The 22,252-nt window shown below is 38.7% G+C and overlaps 2 protein-coding genes across 3 annotated transcripts; both read left to right on the forward strand.

Annotated features, from left to right (window-relative positions):
- Positions 1-2,717: 2,717 nt before the first annotated feature.
- Positions 2,718-10,881, forward strand: LOC108274064 (zinc finger protein 236). 2 transcript variants are annotated; one of them, XM_047149319.2, is made up of 9 exons: positions 2,910-3,076; positions 4,892-4,963; positions 5,130-5,373; positions 6,131-7,009; positions 8,974-9,106; positions 9,199-9,282; positions 9,365-9,462; positions 9,556-9,632; positions 10,560-10,881. In XM_047149319.2, the coding sequence occupies exons 1-8, from the start codon at positions 3,051-3,053 to the stop codon at positions 9,616-9,618; spliced, it is 1,599 nt and encodes a 532-aa protein (XP_047005275.1). In that variant the 5' UTR covers positions 2,910-3,050; the 3' UTR covers positions 9,619-9,632; positions 10,560-10,881. The 2 variants fall into 2 exon arrangements, with proteins under 2 accessions (XP_017339391.1, XP_047005275.1); XM_017483902.3 differs by lacking the exon at positions 4,892-4,963 and having other exon boundaries at positions 2,718-3,076; positions 5,216-5,373.
- Positions 10,882-14,573: 3,692 nt separating this feature from the next.
- On the forward strand, positions 14,574-21,730 carry LOC108274046 (uncharacterized). The gene is made up of 2 exons (XM_017483835.3): positions 14,574-14,933; positions 19,085-21,730. Exons 1-2 carry the CDS (start codon positions 14,744-14,746, stop codon positions 19,819-19,821), a joined length of 927 nt encoding a protein of 308 aa, XP_017339324.1. The 5' UTR covers positions 14,574-14,743; the 3' UTR covers positions 19,822-21,730.
- Positions 21,731-22,252: the final 522 nt, after the last annotated feature.

Here is a 22,252-nt window from a genome sequence, read left to right on the forward strand (position 1 = left end):
CGCAAGCCTTACCTCACCTGGACAGAACAGAGGACGTGGAGCAGCCGGCCTACCAATCCCAGGCAGAATAAGCATAAGGACACACAGAGGGTCCAGTCACAGCGTGAGTCACAGCCGTCCTTTTAATTTCTAATTGAATGGGTCTTTCTGCCCACTACCTAGGGACCTTCCTACTAAATAAAGCACATGTGGAGAGACAATACTTTTGCATGCAATAGTGCAATGGTAATACAGTTTTGTAATAATATTATATACTAAGATAAAAGGTTTGATAATTATTTATATGAAAAATATCTAATATCTGTGTTGTACCTGTAAAACTCACTCACTCTCTCTCACTCACTCACTCACTCACTCTCTCTCTCTCTCTCTCACTCACTCACACTCACTCACTCACTCACTCACTCTCTCTCTCACTCACACACACACACGGAAAGTAACATGATTCATTTTTTCTCTTTCAGGTTGTCCCTCTGTCACACCGACCCACCAGGGAAATAAATAAAAGATGAAAAAAATAAACACTGCAAGTTAAAAAATGCTGCACAAATTGTCTGGGTCTTTATCCTAATAAATAAATGTTGGTATAAACGACTCACAGCAACAGAAGCAAATGTGCTGCTCTGTAAATCCAGTTAAATAATCAGCTATAAAATTCCACCTCAATAAAATGGACTTTAATCCCCAATTCCAAAAAAGTTGGGACACTGTGTAAAATTTAAATAAAAACAGAATGCAATGATTTGCAAATGTTACAAACCGACGTTATTCACAGTAGAACATAGAAAACATATCAAATGTTTAAACTGAGGAAATGTACCATTTTAAGGAAAAAATTAGATAAATTTTGAATTTCATTGCCGCAACACGTATCAAAAAAGTTGGGACGGGGCAACAAACGGCTGTTAAGTGTTACTTAAAAGAAACAGCTGGAGGAACATTTTGTAACTAATTCGGTTAATTGGCAACAGGTCAGTAACATGATTGGGTATTTTAAAAAAAAAAAAAAAAAAAAAAAAAAAAAAGAGTATCTTGGCCAACAGTATCAACAAGGGCTCTCTTCTTTTTTTTTTCTTTTTTTTTCTCCGCCTTAAGCCTTGTTTATACTTCCGCCTGGATCCGCACCGCGAGCCTCCGCTCCCCGACCGGACCAGGCGTTTATACTGGACGCGCTCGCCGTTGTAATATTCTTTGAAGCGAAAGGGGGCGACTCTGAGTAATCTTCCTATAAACCAACAGGAAGTAGCTAAGAGAAGAAGTAGTTTGTCGGAACAACCATAGCAACGCTCACAAACAAGGCGTTTCGCGTGGAGTTGCTGAATGCTGAGGAGGAGTTGTTGTGTTTGTTGTTGACGATGTTAGTTTTCAGTAAACTTCACTAAAACCCACAGTATGAAATAAAGAGCTAAGAATCATATCAAAAGCAGTAAACCTTGAGATTATCACTTGTCACATTACAACCAAATATTGCTATAAATATGAGAACATGTATACAAGTAAATTGAACAACCTCAATTGTTTTCATTTTATTCATTTCATTACGATTTTTTATTAAACATTGACCTTTACTATCATTAACTAGACTTATTATTTATTGTAGTTTCATTTACAAAATGTTAGTGATTACTGTAGACAGAAGCAAAAAGTGAGAGCTTCCTGCAAATGTCATGTCTCACATTTACAGTATCAGGTGATTATGTTTGTCCATCAATATAAATATCTCTTTATGTACAGAGACAAAATAAAGTTATTACAGAATGATCACCCTGTATGGCCACTCATCAGTGTAAATGTCTCTTTATGTACAGAGACAAAAGAATGAGGTTTAATCACTGTCTGACAGTGTAGTATAGTGACTGTGTTTATTTGTGAAGATACTGATGAATGAAAACAGACTTCACCCCCCAAAAAAACTCCCTCGCACTATTATGGAACGCGTCGAGTATAAACCAAGCTTTAAGAGCCCGGTGTTTTGCTTACCTTTAAATACGGTGCAGAAAGCAAAAGCTTGTATTATATTTTCGTCTGCATCCTTTGCAAATTGCGCCGTTTTTACTTCCTTTTCGGCCTAAGCTTTTCCGGTGACGTCTACCTTGGGTTGTTTCACGAAGTGTATAGTGTAAATGCAGATATCCGATATGGGTCACTTTTAAAAGAAGATGTAAGCGTGTCGTCAAAAAATATAGTCAACAAATCGGAATTGGACATCAAGACCTGCAGTGTAAATGCAGCCTTAGAGAGGCAGAGTCTCTCAGAAGTAAAGATGGAAAGAGGTTCACCAATCTGTGAAAAACTGCGTCTAGAAACTCCCTTAAAATGTTAAATAAAAGTTTAAATAAAAATGTTTCCTTTCATTATTTTCCAACCAATGAGCTTTTGATTATTTATAACGTTTTGTGAAAGAAGATTTTCAAAGAAGGATTTTGGCACAATGGCGCCCCCTATGCACTGCATATACTACTGCATACCCCATTGTTGCACCCCTGTAAAGTGTGTGTGTGTGTGTGTGTGTGTGAGTGTGTGTGTGTGTGTGTGTGTGTACGCACACACCCACCTACACACACACAGATATATACATATGGTGTCAGAAAATACTGAGCTTCAGAACAAGTAATGTTTGGATTTGTTTATGGTTGAGATAATATTTTTCCTGTCCAGTAAGTGGCAGTAGAGCATCGAGAATAAATACCAAATAGCTTCCTACTTCCTACATAGGCGCCCTACAAACAGGATTGAATGAATGCCTTGTGCACCCTCTGTAGTGCCCTATAAATATAACAGTGAGCGCGTTTGGATTTCAGCCCAAGTGTGGATTAGTGTCACGGCAAGCGAGTACTCTAGACGAGGTATACTCGGTAATATTCGACGAGAGAGTAAACCAGTAAAATGAGTAAACTGGAGCAGTTAAACGTGTTCCTGAGTGAGAGACTGTCCGCGGCGGTGAATGAGATCCTCGACACAGTGAGCAGGATGATGCAGGAGTACGAGGAGGAAACGGCTCGGATACGCAAAGAGAACGATTATCTGAAGGAAATGTTGAAGATTACAGGATGGAGTTTTACCGAAATAAACCCGGGTAGGATTAATAAAAATGCTAATGCAACACTTTAGCTAACAAAAGATGACGAAAAATGGCAGAGAGAAAGAGGTGTACGAGGCTAAATCCGCCACTGAGAGTGCTAGGGTTTGCCTGAGGTCTGTTTTGTTCAGGCTCATACTGCTGGGTTTGACTGTTAATACAGTCGGACTGAAACGCAGAAAACACTGCTGTATTGAATACATTTCTGAGGTAAACAGCCCACTGTTAACAACCAGGACTTTAATAGTTAATAGGCCTACATTCAGATAGTTCAGTACGGTTAACAAAATCAGCTACAGGAGTTAAAGCTCCTAGATATATAGCATGCATTCGTTTGTTTATTAGAGATGGCTACTGTGTATGTATTTCTATGTAAACATCTAAGTTTGCAATGACTTGGTTATCTGAGCTATGCAAATTCTGGTATCCATTCATTCATTCAAAGTACCAAAAAATAAATATTTAAAAGAGCTCCACATGTTAACATGGAGTATACTGGATCTCACTACAAACCAGCAGCCTTGTCCTATAATAAATCCAGCAGATGAGTAAATAGACATTTGAACAGGATTGACAGGAGTTTTGAATTCTCTGATAGGATCTATTTGATACTATTCTCTGATATTATTTCATCCGATTATCCCTTTTGAGCAAAGAAGGCTGTGAAAATTTGTCTTTATTGTTTAATCTTCTGATATTTTGTTAAAAAAAAAAAATTCACAAACATACTCTGCTCTCATGGATATCAAACAATTGCAAATGCAACACAGGTTTATATATATATATATATATATATATATATATATATATATATATATATATATATATATATAAAAATCTTTGTTGAATATAGGTGTGCAACAATTATTAGCACCCCTATGAATACATATGAGAAAAGTATATTTGAAGTATATTTACATTTTTTTTTGTACACCTGGGTGACTAGGAACAGGAAATTGTTCAACCATGACTTCCTGTTTCACAGGGGTATAAATGTGAAGTAACACATAGGCCAAATTCCCTTAGTCATTCATAACAATGGGTAAGACCAAGGAATATAGATGTGATGTGCGGCAAAAGGTTGTTCAGCTTCACAAAATGGGAAGTGGCTATAAGAAAATAGCGCAAGCATTGAAAATGCCCATTTCCACCATCAGGGCAATAATTAAGAAGTTCCAGTCAAATGGAAATATTTTTAATCAACCTGGAATTGGATGTGTGTCTATATTAGGGCTGTGTGATTAATCATTTTTAAATTGCAATTTGAAAGGGTGCGATTTTCAAATCCCAAATGCTGCGATCAGTTAGATCAGGGACCATCAATTATGGTAACAAGCATTGTTGATGAAATTTGAAGGATCTGGAGAGATTCTGTATGGAGGAATGGTCTCCAGCTCCCTTGCCATGTATTCTCCAACCTCATCAGGCATTATAGGAGAATACTCAGAGCTGTTATCTTGGCAAAGGGAGGTAGCACAAAGTATTGACTAAAAGGGTGCCAATAATGGTTACACACCTATATTTAAAAAGATATATTTTTTGGATAAACGTGTGTTGCAGGTGTTTGATATCCATGAGAGCAGTGTATTTTTGTGAATTTTTTAACAAAAGATCAAAAGGTTAAACAATATAGGCAATTTTTCACAGCCTTTGCTCATACTTACAGAGGGTGCCAATATTAGTGGAGGGCACTGTAGACTTTTTGGACACCCTGCATAGTTATATAACAATAACTGTTCAAAATTGTATATGGAAATAATCGAAGTCATGTTCATTACTGTAAGCTGATTATTGGCTCTCTCATCAATATAGGTGTGCATATCTGATCCTGTATGTATGGGGTCCAGCTCAGTTTGATGATTTCCCAATGACCTGGTTTAATAGGTAGGTTAAATCTGGTGTTCTGAGCTCTGGTTTCCTCAGTACACACAATCCACCTCATTAAAAGCTTGATAATAAGTTGAAGATCTGGTGTGTTCTGAGGTAGGGAAACTAGTGATTGACTTAAAACAGTGGTTTAACATGACTGGAGTTGATCATTTCGTTTCAGCATGGAAATCACCAAACTGTCCTGGACTCTGATGGTTTATGTCTGCACTGGAGTTCCTCTGATGTGGGCTTTTCAATCCCTCACAGGTGTGTTCCTGGGAGAACAAGATGGTTTGTCAAACCTGCAGCACGATTCTCAGGAGGGCTTGTGTCAAAACCCAGAGCTGAAGGAAGAAAGCACAAGCATTAAAATAGAGCAGCCTGACCCACCATACCCTGCACATCCCGACTCTGAGCATACATTTGTATGTACAACCCCAATTCCAAAAATTTTGGGATACTGTGTAAAGTGTAAAGAAAAATTCTAATGCAATGCTTTGCAAATCTCATAAATCCATATTTTATTTACAATACAACATATAAAACATGTCAAATGTTTAAACTGAGTAAATGTACCACTTTAAGAAAAACAAAAATCAGGTAATTTTGAATTTCATGGCCACAACACATCTCAAAAAAGTTGAGACGGGGCAACAAAAGGCTGGAAATGTAAGTGTTACTAAAAACAAACAGCTGGAGGTTAAATGGCAACAGGTCAGTAACATGATTGGGTATAAAAAGAGTATCTTAGAGAGAAGTAAAGATGGGCAGAGGTTGACCATTTTACACAGCATCCCAACTTTTTTGGAATTGGGGTTGTAGTCCACAAGCTTATTTATACATCTGAGACCTAAATGCTGCTAAATGTATTTGGAGATTGCATTTCCTCTGCTTCCAGTTGTGGTTGAACCAATTTCACAAAACTACGAGAGTATAGGTAGTACTGGAAGGTTCTAATAATTATGTTAAACAATATGGTATTGGAAGCAAATATTTGTTCTTCATTTACATTTACAGCATTTAGCAGATGGCCGTATCCATGGCGATATAGAGCAAATTCACAATTTGCATGTGCATATACTACAGACTAGCCCTAACTCGATTGTTGAACATTTTCATCTTTTCTCAGCTTAAACTCAAAGCTCATACTCGCTAACTATTATAATATACTTTCCCCTACAGCCAGTTCCTGATGTGGAGACGGGTTCACCAATATCTGATGTCTGGAACAGGTTGAAAAACAGCAAACGAAAAGCTAAATTAAAGCTGAAGAAAAAACATTACTGTTTATATTGTAAGAAACCTTCCCTCCGAATGACACAACATCTCCTATCAGCACATGCTAGAGAACCAGAGGTGGCAAAGGCCCTTAGTTATGACAAGAAGTCAAAGGAAAGGAAGCAGTTGCTGGATCTTCTGCAGAGCAAAGGAAACCTCTTGCACAAAGATGTGGGTATGAGTAAAACCTTAATGTCATCTGAACTGCATGCCACAGCTGGATCGAATAAGGACTACATGCAGTGCATTTATTGTCTTGGAGTATATAGCAGTAAGAGTATTGCTAATCATGTAAAGAGATGCAAGCATAAATATCCATATAGAGCTGAAGCTAGCACTGCTAGTCCCATGTCCAATACCATTGCTTCTCAACCAGGTACCTCTTTAAGTGGAGAACTGCTACCAGCTAAGCAAGTAAGTTTGCCTAGGTCATGTAGTACCAAACAGGAAACTCCTAATCCTGAATCTGTTAGCACCCCTGTATCAGACACTCGTCACTGTACAACACAGCTTTATGCCGACCCAGAATCTACAGGTTCTCCCTGTCAAGACTTGGGGTTAGTTGGTGAACAACTACTTGCTGATCTTGAATCGCAAAGTGATCTCGCTCCAGACACCAGCATGGTCAGACACGACCATGTGCACAACAATCCAACCTGCAGCTCTCCAGCCTACGATCAGACTGAAACAAGCAAGAGTGAGCACAAGAAAACTGACGCTGAACAAAGCAGCCAGAACGGACACATGCTAGAATGGAGGAGGAGCTCTCATGTTGAAACTCAGGTAAGATATCATGTAATATCTTTAATCTTTATTAAAATGAGGGATTTCACCTTTAGTACATCCTCCTCCAATTCTATGTTTTTCTTCTATAAACAAAAAATAAAAACACACATATATACACACACACATCTTTATGTTGTAGGTCCACCATTGAGGTGTAACTATATGACCTGAAACATATAGTTATGAAATATATATCATAATATATATCTGAATATGTTTCTGCATAAATATGACCTAAAACATCATCAGAAGTCCTAAAAGTAGACAACAAGCACCTAAGTAAACAATTGAGACAAAAGTATGTGAACCTTTGCTTTCAGTATCTGATGTGACCCCCTTGTGCAGCAATAGCTGCAACTGAACGTCTCCAGTAACTGTTGAAGGATCCTGTACATCGGTTTGGAGGAATGTTGGCTCTGGGACGTTGGTGGGTTTCAGCACATGAACTACTTGCTTCAGGTCCTTCCGCAACATTTCTATTGGACTACGGTCAGGACTTTGACTTGGCCATTCCAAAATATTAACTTTATTCTTCTTTAACTATTCTTTGGTAGAATGTTATGTGCTTAGGGTCATTGTCTTGCTGCATGACCTGCTTTCTCTTGAGATGTCCTGACGTTTTCCTTTAGAATTCGCTGGAATAATTCAGATTTCATAGTTCCATCAATGTCATCTTGGCCCAGATGCAGCAAAACAGGCCTAAGCCACGATACTACCACCACCACATATCACAGATGGGATAAAGTTATGCTGGAATTCAGTGTTTTCCTTTCACTAAACATGACGCTTGTAATTTAAACCAAAAATTCTATTTTGGTCTCATCCATTGACAAAAAATTTTTCCAATAGCCTTCTGGCTTGTCCATGTGACCTTTAGCAAATGCAGAAGGGAAGCAATGTTTATTTTGGAGAGCAGTGAGTTTCTCTTTGCAATCCTGCGATGTGCACCATTGTTGTTCAGTGTTCTCCAGATGGTGGACTAAAACATTACCATTAGCCAATATGAGAGAGGCCTTTAGTTGCTTAGAAGTTACCCTGGGTTCCTTTGTGACCTTGTGGACTATTACACGTCTTGCTCTTGGAGTGATCTTTGTTGGTCGAGCATTCCTGGGGGTGTAACAGTGGTCTTGAATTTCCTCCATTTGTACACAGTCTGCCTGACTGTAGCTTGGTGGATTCCAAACTCTTTAGAAATGGTTTTGTAACATTTTCCAGTCTGATGAATATCAACAACTCTTTTTCTGAGGTCCTCAGGGATCTCCTTTGTTCATGAAATGATACACCTCCACAAACATGTGTTGGGAAGATCAGACTTTGATAGATCCCTGTTCTTTAAATAAAACAAGGCGCTCACTCACACCTGATCGTCATCCCATTGACTGAAAACACCTGACTCTAATTTGACCTTCAGATTAACTGCTAATCCTAGAGGTTCACTTACTTTTACTACTACTTTTACTACTATATTGGATCATTTTCCTCAATAAATAAATGACCAAGTAGAATACTTTTCTCATTTGCTTAATTTGGTTCTCGCTGTCTACTTTAAGGACTTGTGTGAAAATACGATTGCTTTAAGTCATATTCATGCAGAAATATAGATAATTCTACTTTCTACCACTGTAGTCACACCTCAATGGTAATTTTGTTTGTTTTTTTCTGTAGAATGGACAATTTTCCTTGTATGTGCTATTTATTACAAGAGTATATATGTGTGTGTGTATATATATATATATATATATATATATATATATATATATATATATATATATATATATATATATATATATACATACATACATACATACATACATACATACATACATACATCACCACTGCAAATTAGGTTTTAAACAGCATTTAAATAAGCTTTTAATAAAGTCTTCATATGAAAACAAGGGTGATTCAATTCGCTTATTGCATACAATTTACCTATAATATTGTTCTGTTTCCATACACAGTCAAGAGTGATTGACAACCCTTCAGACGAGGAGGCGAGTGCAGCACAGAACACACAGCTGAATATTTGTCAGCACTGCAACGCTGCTTTCTGCAGTGCATATCACCTACGCAGACATGAGTACACTCATACAGGTCAGTATGAGCAATGAAATATTTCCACACCTAAAAACATTCAACTGAGTAATTCATGGTTACTTAGTTCCAGTTTTCTTTTGCTTTTATAGATGAAAGGCCTTTCTGGTGTAGTGAGTGTAACATTGGGTTCATTCAGAAGTATCGCTATCGAAACCACAGAATGATCCATCATGGTGAGTCCAAGGCACCATTCTTGATACTGTACGTTCAGTCAATAAGTTGTACAGTGTTTTACAGTGTTTGTTCATTCTTCAGAAGAGAGACATTTAAGCATTTACAAGGATCAATCAAGAAGGCGTAAAAACCGATCTTCCAGTGGAGAGAAGTCAGCAGACAGTGAGCTCCATCAACAGGTTGCTCTAGAAGTCATTTCATTTTTATTTTATTGTAATCTGATGTCATAAAGTAGCTGGGAAAATGTATCATTTTATTTATTTTACATGTAGCCGTTGGCTGAGAGCACGGCAGGTACATCAGAGCCTTCCAACATTTCAGAGGAAAGAGTTTGACTCAACAAACAGAGGTAAAGTAACAGCACTAGTGTTATATGGTTTGATTAACTATGAAACACTACAATCTCAAATTTTATAGTTAATAATTGGGTGTTGTTTTAGAACAGTATTTCTCAACCAGGAGTCATAATTACAGGGGGTTCGTGGTCTGCACTTATATAGTGCTTTTTTTAACCTTAGTGATTCCACAGTGCTTTACACTGGTTCTCATTCACACATACTCGCACACCAATGGTAGATGTAAGGCGCTAGCTTGCCATCATGAGCAACTTGGGGTTCATTGTCTTGCCCAAGGAAACTTCGGCATGTGGAGTCATGTGGGCCGGGAATCGGACCGCCAACCATACGATTAGTGGACAACCCGCTCTACCACCTGAGCCACAGCCGAAAGATTTTAAGTTTAAAAAATGTTTAAGTGGTAGTTTAGTTAAATATTTAAAAAATATATTTGAAGTACTTGTATTTTAATAAAATTTCAGAAAAGTTGCAGATTTGTTTTTAAATGAACCTATATGCTTCGTCTTAGGAGTTCCATGTTTAATCCATGTTCACCGTGTTGTTATTCGTGCAAGGAATGCATTGTGTCCAAGACTAATAAGTTAGATAAATGATCATTCAGAGTGATCATCAAATTAAATGTATTGTTCGCAATAAACGAAATGTGTATTTCAGTGTGCAATGTGAAATGATCACGTCAATGAATGACAGTGTCACTGTGACTGTTAAAGCAATGTGAATAGCATGCAGTCTATCAAATCTAATATTGAACTGAAAATGCATTAAATTTGACGTGCTGGTTCCCGAAAACGTCTAGTGTAGACTACTTGTATAGAATACGATATTCTATATCTATCTAATCAGTTGTGTATTATCAGGCCATCAATAGCTTTCATATATGATGTTAATCTTTTTTAAAGCCTCTTTTATTTCAAATACAGGACGCTTAAGGAAGTTTTACAATGAAGGAATAACTGACTGCAAAGAAGAGAGAGAACCTGTGAATGGTGTGCCAGGGAGAGAATCGGTGAACAGTGTTCAATTATGAATTTTTATTCATTTTTTAAAATAAATTTTAATAATTCATATGAACATTTTAGGTACATCTTTATTTTGTATTGGTTTTTATACCTTGCTTCATATAATATTTTGAAACAATGAACACTTACATCAAGTACAGATGCTTTTGTTTTTTTATATCATCCAAATAGTTATTATTGTGCATAATTAAGTGCAGGTTCAAAATAAACTTGGATACTTGGATTTCAAGTGTGTGTGTTTTGTAGTAGCAGAAACATTCCTTTGATAGCTTGTGTAAACGAGTGCCACCAGTGCTAATCTGTGCTACTCATTTCTAAGAAGTGAAAATACAAGATGACCTGTTGGGAATGTCTGTCTGTGGTGAAGTGAGATATTTTTGGCATGGTGGAAGATGTTGTGACTGAGTAGTAGAAGAGTTTAAGCTAAATAAGAAGATGAAGGAAGTATGTTGCTAAAACAGCCCATTTTGGATTTACACACACCCACAAAAAAAAAGTCACAGGAGCAGGTAGTTTTAATTTTCATGCCGGCAGTAGTGGGTGGTCAGGAACCCATAAATAAAGGTTCTGATTTTTAACATGGGGGCTTAATATATGCTCACGTGGTGTTTTACAATACATTTACCATGTTCTTTTATTCGTCTTCAGTGATTGCTTTACCTTTACCTTACCTTACCGTTCTTTCTGTTTTGGGAAATCGAATCAATTAAGCTTTTTAGAAAATACTGCAGGTCTGGGTTGGTGCTGGATGCTGGCAGGCAGAGGATGGCACAAATGTCAGTTTACAAAATACATTCCTGCTGAAAAGCTGTACCCTAGTCACTCTAAAGCCAGCCTAAATGTTCAAGGGGGTTCAAGCAAGAGAACTGCCACAATCCCAAGAATGTCATAAAAATGTCATTGTCACTGTCTTTGTTCCTCATCCAAGCTTCACACACACAACCCTGTCTAAGGGCAATATTGCACATACATTTTATACTATTATACTGTTTAATTGTTATTGTGTTGTTATTTCTGTTTGTTTGATATGATTTTTGTAATTACGGCATTAGCAATCAAACAGCATCAACTGAACTTGTTCAACTTAGCATTTTCTTAGTATTCAAATAAAAACAAAAACTTTTAGCTTTTTTTTTATATTAAAGTATGTTGGGGGCAAGGTGGCTTAGTGGTTTGCATGTCTGCCTCACACCTCCAGGGTTGAGGATTTGAATCCCGCCTCCGTCCTGTGTGCGCCAAGTTTGCATGTTATCCCTTGGGGGTTTCCTCCGGGTACTCCGGTTTCCTCTCTCAGTACAAAAACATGCGTTGTAGGCTGATTGCCATCTCTAAAATTGTCCGTAATGTGTGAATGGGTGTTTGAGAGTGTGTGTGATTGTGCCCTGCGATTGGTTGGCAACCTGTCCAGGCTGTCCCCTGCCTTGTGTCCTGGGATAGGCTCCAGGCTTCCCCATGACCATGTGTAGGATAAGCAGCACGGAAAATGGATGGGTAATAAATCCATTTTACTTTTTAATTTTACTTTTAAAAGTACTTTTTTTCTCAAAAGTATTGTATACATAAATAGGCATAAATGAATAATAGTACATAATTGTTATCTGGAACGTTCTTCCAGCACTCCGATGAGAAAGAGTAGTAGCCAAAATGTTTAGCTAACAGCACACGATTTGCTGCTAATATATTTGTTTACGTAGTAGTATATATTTATTTGTTCTTAAATAAATTTAAAATGAAATACTATTTTAATAAAGTGATCAAATTGTCTGATGTACGTTATGTTCCAGACTTCAAATTATCTCTGGTTGGGGGCTCAAATTACACCTCTGCATGTGAGGAGTCTTCTCCCCGTGATTCAGGGGTTTCCCCTGGTACTCCGATTTCCTCCCCAAGTCCAAAAACATGCGCTGTAGGCATAGTGGCATTTCCAAAAATGTCTGTAGTGTGTGCATGAGTGTGCCCTGTGATGGGTTGGGACCCCTTCCAGGATGTCTCTGCCTTGTGCCCCGAGTTCCCTGGGATAGGCTCCAGGTTCCCCTGCAACACTGTGTAGGATAAGCGGTATGGAAAATGGATGGATGGATGGATATTAAGTGTGTGTGGATATGATTTCTGTTTTTTATTTATATGAAAAGTGTGCATGTTAGGGTGACTCTACTCTGTCTGTCATTATTCCGTATAAACCACCCTGGTGAGGATTATATTCTTGTAACAGCACAATGCTTCCCACTAGACTCGTAAGTAAATGTAATGAATATTTCTTTGGTTTTTAGTCATGTATTTTACATGTATACATACATTATGTTATTAACATAATACAGCGATCAAATGCTACAGTAATGCTATGTTGTAACTCTAAAATTAAAAAATACTGGGTGATAAAGACTTGTGGTATAAAAAAATAATTCATATTTTTTTCACAAAATTCATATGCTGGAGTTTGAGAACACCTGACTTAGGAACTATTTGCAGTCATTTGTGAGAGGGGTGGTGATGTGTTGTTCATGAGCGAATCTTTAATATGACTCAGGAACAACGAGTTGTCTCAGAGAGTGATTCGTTCATTTTTGACTGTGCATGCGCTGCAACATACTCATAGGTTCTGTACAGGAAACAGAAATTATTAGTTCACCTCTCGAGTCTTCGGTTTCAAGTCGTTCGCTCTTCCGGTGACCGCCCCATAGGCAATGCGCCATGCAGTACCCGAAACAGAAATTATTAGTTCACCTCTCGAGTCTTCGGGTTCAAGTCGGTCGCTCTTCCGGTGACCGCCCCATAGGAAATGCGCCATGCAGTACCCGAAACAGAAATTATTAGTTCATCTCTCGAGTCTTTGGTTTCGATTCGAATTGTTTTCAAGAAAAAAAAAACACAGACAGGGCATCATTTGGGCACTAGGTGTATTTTATTGCTTTTCAAATAGAATGTGTATAAATGAAAAACCCTGCATTCCCTCTCCCTCTGTATTTTCTTTTTGCTGGGGAGAGGCGGAGCTTAGCTATCTTTTATCTAGCTGTCAGTGCAGGCCAGTGTTGCCAACTTAGAATCGTTTCAAACCCCTTTAGTGACTTTTTTTTTTTTTTTTCCAAAAAAAAAAAAAAGAAGCGCCTAGCAACAAATCTAGAGACTTTCCCAGTACTGTCCTGCAGGTGCGAGGTCTTGCTTTCCCGCTGAACTCACACCTCTGCGATTCTCTGTTCCGTGAGGGGCTGAGAGCCGGAGATTTAACAATGTCATGGATAACGAGACGCGCCCTTCGTCCCAGTTTACATAATTCACGTGAATATTTTGGTTACGCAAGACAAATGTAATGCAACATGTTTTACATGTAAAATAGTTCACGTTATTACAGGCTAGTTGTCTTGTTCAGAGTAATTATAGTGTTCAGAAACATTTTTTATCATTCATGTTCCATACCTGTCCGTTATATAGTTTTATTTAAAAAAAAAAAGTCATAAAAGTTATTTTTTAAAAATCATAAAAGTTTTGAAAAGTAATTTTAAAAAGTACAAAAACACAAACGCAAAAAAAAATCTATCTATCAAAAACAGATTATAGATTAGGTAGATAGACAGATAGATAGATAGATTTTATATAGAATAGATAATCATTATACCTGGTCTCCTCCAATATTGGGGGGCGTGCCACATGATAGGGAAGGCTTGGGGGGCGGTTAGTTACAAAAGCTTGAGAACCTCTGCTTTAGGTGAAACGCTTTTTGCTTTTGTTTATGTAGGAGAAACTCAAATCAAGTGTCTGTTCCCTCTGTAGTGTGAACGCAGATCAGATTGCATCTCCTGTCCTGTAGGGGGCAGTAGAGCATGTTTTCTTTGTTGCTCCATCTAGGTTGAATCCCAAATGACTTCCGAGCCCTACACAGATGCGCTACATAGGGTGCACACAAACCATTACTCTATAGCTTATGTAGTGGTCTTAAAGTCTAACAGCGGGCTGTTTTTGGACTCGGCCACAGTCAGTGTGGATTAACGTCTTCGGCGTCACGGCGAGCCAGAGTGCAGTGGACGAGCTCGACTCCCTAATTCATACTCGGCTAGTGAAAGAAAGCGTTTTGGAGCACGCTGAGTAAAATGAGTAAGCTGGAGCAGTTAAACGTGTTCCTGAGTGAGAGACTGTCCGCGGCGGTGAATGAGATCCTCGACACAGTGAGCAGGATGATGCAGGAGTACGAGGAGGAAACGGCTCGGATACGCAAAGAGAACGATTATCTGAAGGAAATGTTAAAGGTTACAGGATGCAGTGTTACTGAAACAAGTCCGGGTAGGAGGATTATACTGTATAAGAGGTTGAATTAAATGCACGTGCTCTGTAGGAGGAGGAGGATGGACCATTCCTAAAGTAATCTAGAAAGTAACTGGAAGGAGGGGGGAGTAAATAGGAAGTGCTGATGTAATAAAGCAGTGCTGAGAGGTTTGTCTCTGAGAGCCATGTTTATTACTGTAAGGTGACTTTACTCACGGAGGAGGGGAGGGGGTGTATATATATCTGCTCATGTGTGTCTGATGATGACTTCCTTTATCTAATACACCTCATCCAACTCATCATGTACAGCAGGACATTGTTTGCAGACAAATAGGGTTTGTTTGTTTTTGTTTTTTTTAATGAAAGGAAAGATAAATTATTTTTTGCAAACTGATTTTCTTAGTGGGCTTTTTGTTTGTTTGTTTGTTTGTTTGTTTTTCTATTGTAGCTTATAATATATATATATATTTAAAAAAAAAAAAAATAAGTGGGCAGGGACGTGTCTGCTTGCCACCAAGAAGTCTAATGTTTCTTGTTACTAATTGGTGCACCTGAAATACCCTTAAATACAATATTCTTCCAAACAGAGAGGAAGCTATTTCAGAAAAACTCTTTCAGGCATTTGATCTGGCCGTGACAGTTCGTCTGCTGGTCACACAACAATATGGAAATAAGTGGTTTTGAATTTCTTGTGTTATCCGTATGGCTGTGGCTGAAGTGGTAGAGTCGTAGGGTTGGTGGTTCGATTCCTGGCCAACGTGACTCCACAAGTGTCCTTGGGCAAGACACTGAACTCAAAGTTGCTCCCGATGGCAAGTTAGTGCCTTGCATGGCAGCTCTGCTACCATTGGTGTGTGTGTGTGTGTGTGTGAATGGGTGAATGAGAACCGGTTAAAAAGTGCTAAATAAGACTGTTTACCATCTGGAGGGCTGGGCGTATCGATATCATGATAAACGATCACATGATACACTTTTCTGAGATCTTGTCGGTACGGTGATGTATTTTTTAAAAAGTACAAATTAAAATGGTACTGAATGTATGCTGTTGATTTGACGTAATTATTTTTTAGAAGAGAAGAAGAAAAAACAGTCACATGTACATTACAGCATATCCCAGTTTGTGAGGAAGTTGAGGTCAGGGTCAGCCATGATACAGCACCCCTGGAGCAGAGAGGGTTAAAGGCCCAACAGTGGTAGTTTGCCAGTGCTGTGGCTTGAACCCCTGACCTTCTGATCAGTAACCCAGAGCTTTAACCATTGAGCCACCGCTTCATCTTTGTGGGCTTTTTAGGCATAAAAGAAAAGTATCGCAAAACTCAGTTTAACATTTTTTTTTCTGTTTAGTTTACTACTGTTTTACAGACAGTTTCTTAGCTAAGTTATATATCATTACACGCATCGTGTGTGGTAGAACTTTCCTCAAGTATCGTGATATGATGTTTTTGTCATATCATCCAGCCCTATTTAGCCATGTATTATAATGTGGAATTTAATGTGAAAATTTTTTTGTATGTTATTTTACTCAGTTAATGTTAGCATATTTGCCTCGCATCTCCAGGACCGGGGATCAGATACTGCCTCTGCTATGTGTGCGCTAAGTTTGCAGGTTCTCCATGTGCGTCGGGGGTTTCCTCTGGGTACTCCGGTTTCCTCTCCTAGTCCGAAGACAAGCGTTGTAGGCTAATTGGCATTTCCAAATTGTCCATAGGTTAAGCAGTATGGAAAATGAATGGATGGATTTTACTCAATCAAATTAAATCAAATACAATGCTTAGAAGCAGAGGCTTAAAAATACACTGACCATCCCATCATGTGTGATTTTTGAACATCCCATTCCAGATTTAGTCGCTGCTATAATAATCTCCACTCTCCAGGGAAGGCTTTCTACTTGATTTTAGAGTGTGGCTGTGGAGATTCGTCCATTCAGTCACAAGAGCATTAGTGAAGGCAGGTACAGATGTTCCAATTCATCCCAAAGTTCAGTTCATTGTTCCCTGGGGATGAGGTCATGGCTCATGTGCAGGACACTCGAGTTCTTCCACTCCAATTTAACAAACCCATGTCTTCATGAAGCTCGCGTTCATGCTGGAACATGTTTGAGGCTCTTAGATCCAAATTTTAATAACTGTGTGCTTCCAACTTTGTGACCACAGGTTGGGAAACAACAACATTATGGGTGTGAAAAAAGTGCATACTTAATAAAATACTTATTAAAAATCTAAAAATATAGTCTTGAATTGGAAAGATGTTAAATTAATGAGAAAATATACTTTTAATTAGTAATAGACATGAACATGTAACATGTCATGAATGCTTCTGGTTCTGAACATTAAAACAAAACTGATTTTAAAGTAAACATTTAATGTGTTTCCACTGTAAGTAGTCAGGGTTATAAACTAAATTGACACTTATGGCTTAAAGACAGATACAAAACAGGTTTTTCAGGAATATATTACATGATGTGATTCTGCCATATGGGTGGTGCTTCTCCATAATTTGCTTAGAAATGCTGAATAGTTGCATTTTTATTTTTAAGTTTTAAGACCTTTTTCAGTTTTAAACATGTTGTTTGTAATTTATCCAAAAATCTGATGTGACTGACATGACCAAAGTTATTTCTACCTGTAGTGTTTTGCCTTAATAACAAAGGTTAGTATGTGTGTTACAGAGCATGTTCTAACATACAGTGTCTCCAGTGCACATGATTCATCTGAATGGAGTTTTCGGATAAACTGAGGAACATGAGCAGGTGTGAGGAGAGCTGGAAAAACCTGAAAGTAACCTTATGTTCATATGAGCAAGCAGCAGTGTGACAGGCAGTCATTCGTTTTCTATAAATGTGCATGACAAATTCTGCAATGTCGGCAACAAGCGACATTTAAATTCAGATTTTCTTAGATCCGTGCAAATTTCATTTGACGTGGTAAAGCGACAAATCTAAACACTTGGCTTGAATGATTCCTCTGACCAATCCTATGGCTTGTGCAGTCGGATGTTTCTTCAGTTCCCCACAACTTGTAATTCCTACCTGCAGTTCGTTCCCATTTACTGTTTGATGCTGAAATATTGAATAAAATCTTGCGGTTTCATCTTATCCTGTCCTACAGTCCTTCCAGGATTCTGAGATTGCAGAAATGAATGTAAAATATTCGGAGGAACTTTCCACAGATTTGGGCCAAGACGCGTGATGTGACGTCATCACAACACGCAATTCAGCCAAAGCCCTCTTCGATTCACATATGAATATGAGTCCAGCTTTAAAGATCTCTCTTAACAGCAACCATCACTGAGAAAGACCGTGAAAAACTATTTTGTGAAATAGCAATTTCGCCAATACATGTATTTTTCTGCAAAAAAGCACAAAAAAAACTTGCAAAAAGTTGCATCGCAAATTTTGAAAAAAGCCACAGCAAAATGAAGCATTTTTGGCCACAACAATCACAAAAAAACCTCAAAATCTCATTAAATGTTTTATAAAGCTTGGCAGAAAGTAGCAGAGTTTGTACATGTAGGGGGCAGTGGGGGTTTGACGGTTAAGGCGCAGGGTTACTGATTGGAAGGTCGGGGTTTCAAGCTCCAGCATTGCCAAGCTGCCACTGTTGGGCCCTTGAGCAAGGCCCTTAACCCTCTCTTCTCCATGGGTGCTGTATCATGCCTGATCCTGCGCTCTGACCCCATCTTCCTAACATGCTGGGGTACGCGAAGAAAAGAATTTCACTGTGCTGTAATGTGTATGTGATCAATAAAGACTCATTATCATTATATCTAGTACAGTTAGCTCGTTTTGCTAATCTGACAATTTCCTGGCTTGGGACCGGCACTGACAGTGTACTCGTTCATTCAATCCTCCAGTGGCTGGGGTTAGTTCCCTAACCAGGAATCAAACCCAGACTGTGGCTTTGAGAGTACCGCATGCTAGCTACTAGTCCACCAGGGAACCATGTGACATATTAATTAAACTACCAGTTTTCACTTATTGTTTTGCTATTTATTTTGTCTTTGGTTAGCTTTAGAAGCATTGATAGTTTTGCTAATACTTCTTCCCATCGGAATTTTGCTACAGTAGATAGGGTAAGATGAGCTGTTGAATCTCTTGTACTTGTACTGGGCCGTGGTGCTTCATGATCACATCTGGGCTCCTCTGATGTGGGTTTTTCTGTCATTCACAGGTGGGGCTCCTTCTGTGTCTCATGGAAAACAAGACTGTATCTCAAGCTTGGAGCAGGAAACGGAGCCCCAGGAGAGCCTGAGTCAACACCGAGCAGCAAAGAAAGAAAATGCGAGCATAAAATCAGAATATCCCACCCCTCAGTACCCTGCACATTCTGACTCCGAGTCTGAAACTAGGCCGACAGACAACACTGTGGAACCTCCCCAGTGCACCTCTCAGTTAAACTCGCACACTGTTGATCAAGACATAATAGACTTTGATTTTCCCATAAAAGTTAAAGTCGAGTCAATGAATATAGAGTCACATTTAGGTGATACCACGGACAATATGGATGCCAGCAACCAGAGCTGGTCTCCACAGAACTGGGATTTGTTTTCAGAGCGAAATTATCAGAATAGAGTACAACAAGGAGCTGGTCTGCATCCATACAGCACTGAAGGTCCACGTTCTGCAGAAACCACGATTCAGAACCAGCCTGTAGAGTTCCAAGCGGCTTTCAGCTACACAAACCGGACCATATGCAATAACAGGCTGCACTGCACCAGCAGGCACTGTGAACTTCAGAAAAGGACCACGTCAAAGTCGAGCCCTGTGTGGCAGTATTTCTCACTGAAAGAGGGTGATTGTAGTAAGGCGGTGTGTCTGATGTGCAAGGCAGTAATATCTCGTGGTGTTAAAGAGTACACAACATCAGCACTGTTAAAACACCTCCGTATGAAACATGGCAAATGTTGATCTATGATGTTTTGTACTTTTCTACTCTTGACTCAGTAGTTAGGTTTACGATTACAAAAAAACAACAACAAAAAAAACCAAATAGGACATTCTCTACAAATGTATGAATGACACCAGTCTCTAATGTAGCAAATGAAAACTATACTGACCAAATTTGCAAAGCCACATTCACTTGATTTTGATTGATGATGCAGACCTGAGCCTGCTAAATACCTTCCCATGGTTTTTACTGAGATACAACTATAGCAGATAAAAAAAAACCTAAACATGCACAAGATTTGAGGTGCTTGCATCATTGGATATATATATACAGATGAGTGGCCAATTAAAGGGAAAACACATGACTTTGACTGTTATGTTTTAGGAGCATTTTGCTTGAATATTCTTCTGACTGATCACCTTCATCTATGAGGAAATATTTCTTTCCTGATAGGAGTGGGCATGACCTTGCCCCCATCCACAGTTCACAAGGGCCTACTGAATGGTTTGATGGGTATGAAAATAAAGCAAATCATATGCCATAGCCTTCCCGGGCACCAGATATCAACCCAGCTGAACACTTCCGGGGCATTTTGGAGAGATGTGTTAGATAGCGCTCTTGACCACCATCATCAACACACCAATTGAGAATCTTTTGGAAGAGTGGTGTTCAACCCTAAGGTACAGTTCCAAATATGTGTAGAATCAAAGGTACATTGAAGCAGTTGTAGTAGCTCATGTGGGACCCAACACCTTACTAAGGATGTTTTCACACCTAGTTCGTTTGAGTCTTAAAAACGCTCTCGGAGCGGTTCAGCGTGTATATGTGAACAAACCAAGTGATCTCAGACCCCCCCTGAAAGGACCCAAAACTAAACTGAATACTGTTCGTTTGTGGGTCTGTTTGTGGTTTGATTTGTTTGTGATATGTGAAAGCAATGAGGTCCCGGATCGCTTTGCGTTTCGTTTCGACATGTGTGCCTGGAGGCTTGCCGTACCTCCAGCCATGTTCCGTTACTGCTAAAAACAACACGAAACTTTTCAGCATGTCAGATCACACATGTGTGGTCTCAGGGGGAGAGCTGTGCACTTCTTGAAATTTACACACATAAGAATATAAAAGTGTTTTTGTTTTCTCAAAAAATGAAGGAAAGAGGCTATAACAGAACAGCACTTCAATGCAGGGTAAAAGTAAAAAAAAAAAAAAAAAGTGATGACTCGACTGAAATGAAGGATTCCTGTCCCTTCTATGACGACTTGGATGAAATTTTGGGTATAAGCTGGGGTCTGAGTTCTTATGAAGTTATGGTGTGAACAAGAAAGGGTCTGAGATCACTTCATTGCTGAAGAGGATCAAAAAACAGAACCAGGTTCTCTTTTGAGTCCACTATATTGTGAACACCAAAAGGACTGAGGTCACTTTGGGCTGCTTCCTTTCTGGTACACTTTAAGTGAACTGGGTTTGGTACTTTTAAAATGAACTATATGTGAAAACCCCCTATGACACTTTATTATTTTTTTTTTTAATTTGTCACCAGCTCATAGTTCCAACTTGGGTATCTGAAGGGATTGTTAGAAATGTTCATATAGTAAAAATGATCTAGAATAATTTTTTTTCAGTATCCTAGTCAGTATTGGTACTTGGATCAGAGAGGTTGTTCCTGGGTCGGAATTGTTACTGATAAAATCCGTTATCAAAACATATTTAAAAAGGTAAAATAATAGCTGCACTGTATTTTTTTTTTTTTTTTTTTTTTTTTTTAAAAGATGTTTGAACTACTCGGAAAGCGATCATGCTTGAACCTTGACCCATGTTATGTGGATTTGAGCTGTGTTTTGTTTTCATGGTATTTTAATATGCTTTGGACTTTATACTTCGTTATTTCAGGAATAAACTGCAGTCATGTGGGATGCAAACTTTTGCACACAATGTTGCCTTCTAAGTAACTTCTTTTGTTGGTACATGAATGAATAATTTTAATAAAACGTAATGGTGACTGCTTAGTGGTGCCATCTCACAGAGACAGGGTTCTCAGGTTTGACCCTGAGCTCAGGTAACATATTCTCCTTATGTTCACATGGGTTTCCTCTAGGTTCTCTGGTTATCTACCAATATGCCAATAAGTGGATGGGCATCCCATCCAGGGTACTGTATATTCCCCTCCTCACAACCGGTCTTCCCAGTACAGTCTCTGGTTCCATCATGACCAGGGCAAAAGTGATTACTGAAGATGGATGAATGAAATGTAATGGTTTACAATTAAAATGGCACTAGTTACTGTTACTCAGACACTGTAACATCGTAAATCTGTTTGTGTGAAAGTAACTGTTTTCTCGAGACCAAGGCCAGATATAATACAAGCACTACAACCTCACCAAATCTTATTTAATATTTAAAAAAGTCCTATCTTTGACCCATTGCCCCCCCCCACCATTATCTCCACTAAACTAG

The sequence above is a fragment of the Ictalurus punctatus genome, chromosome 2 (genome assembly GCF_001660625.3).
Source record: "Ictalurus punctatus breed USDA103 chromosome 2, Coco_2.0, whole genome shotgun sequence".
NCBI lineage: Eukaryota > Metazoa > Chordata > Actinopteri > Siluriformes > Ictaluridae > Ictalurus > Ictalurus punctatus.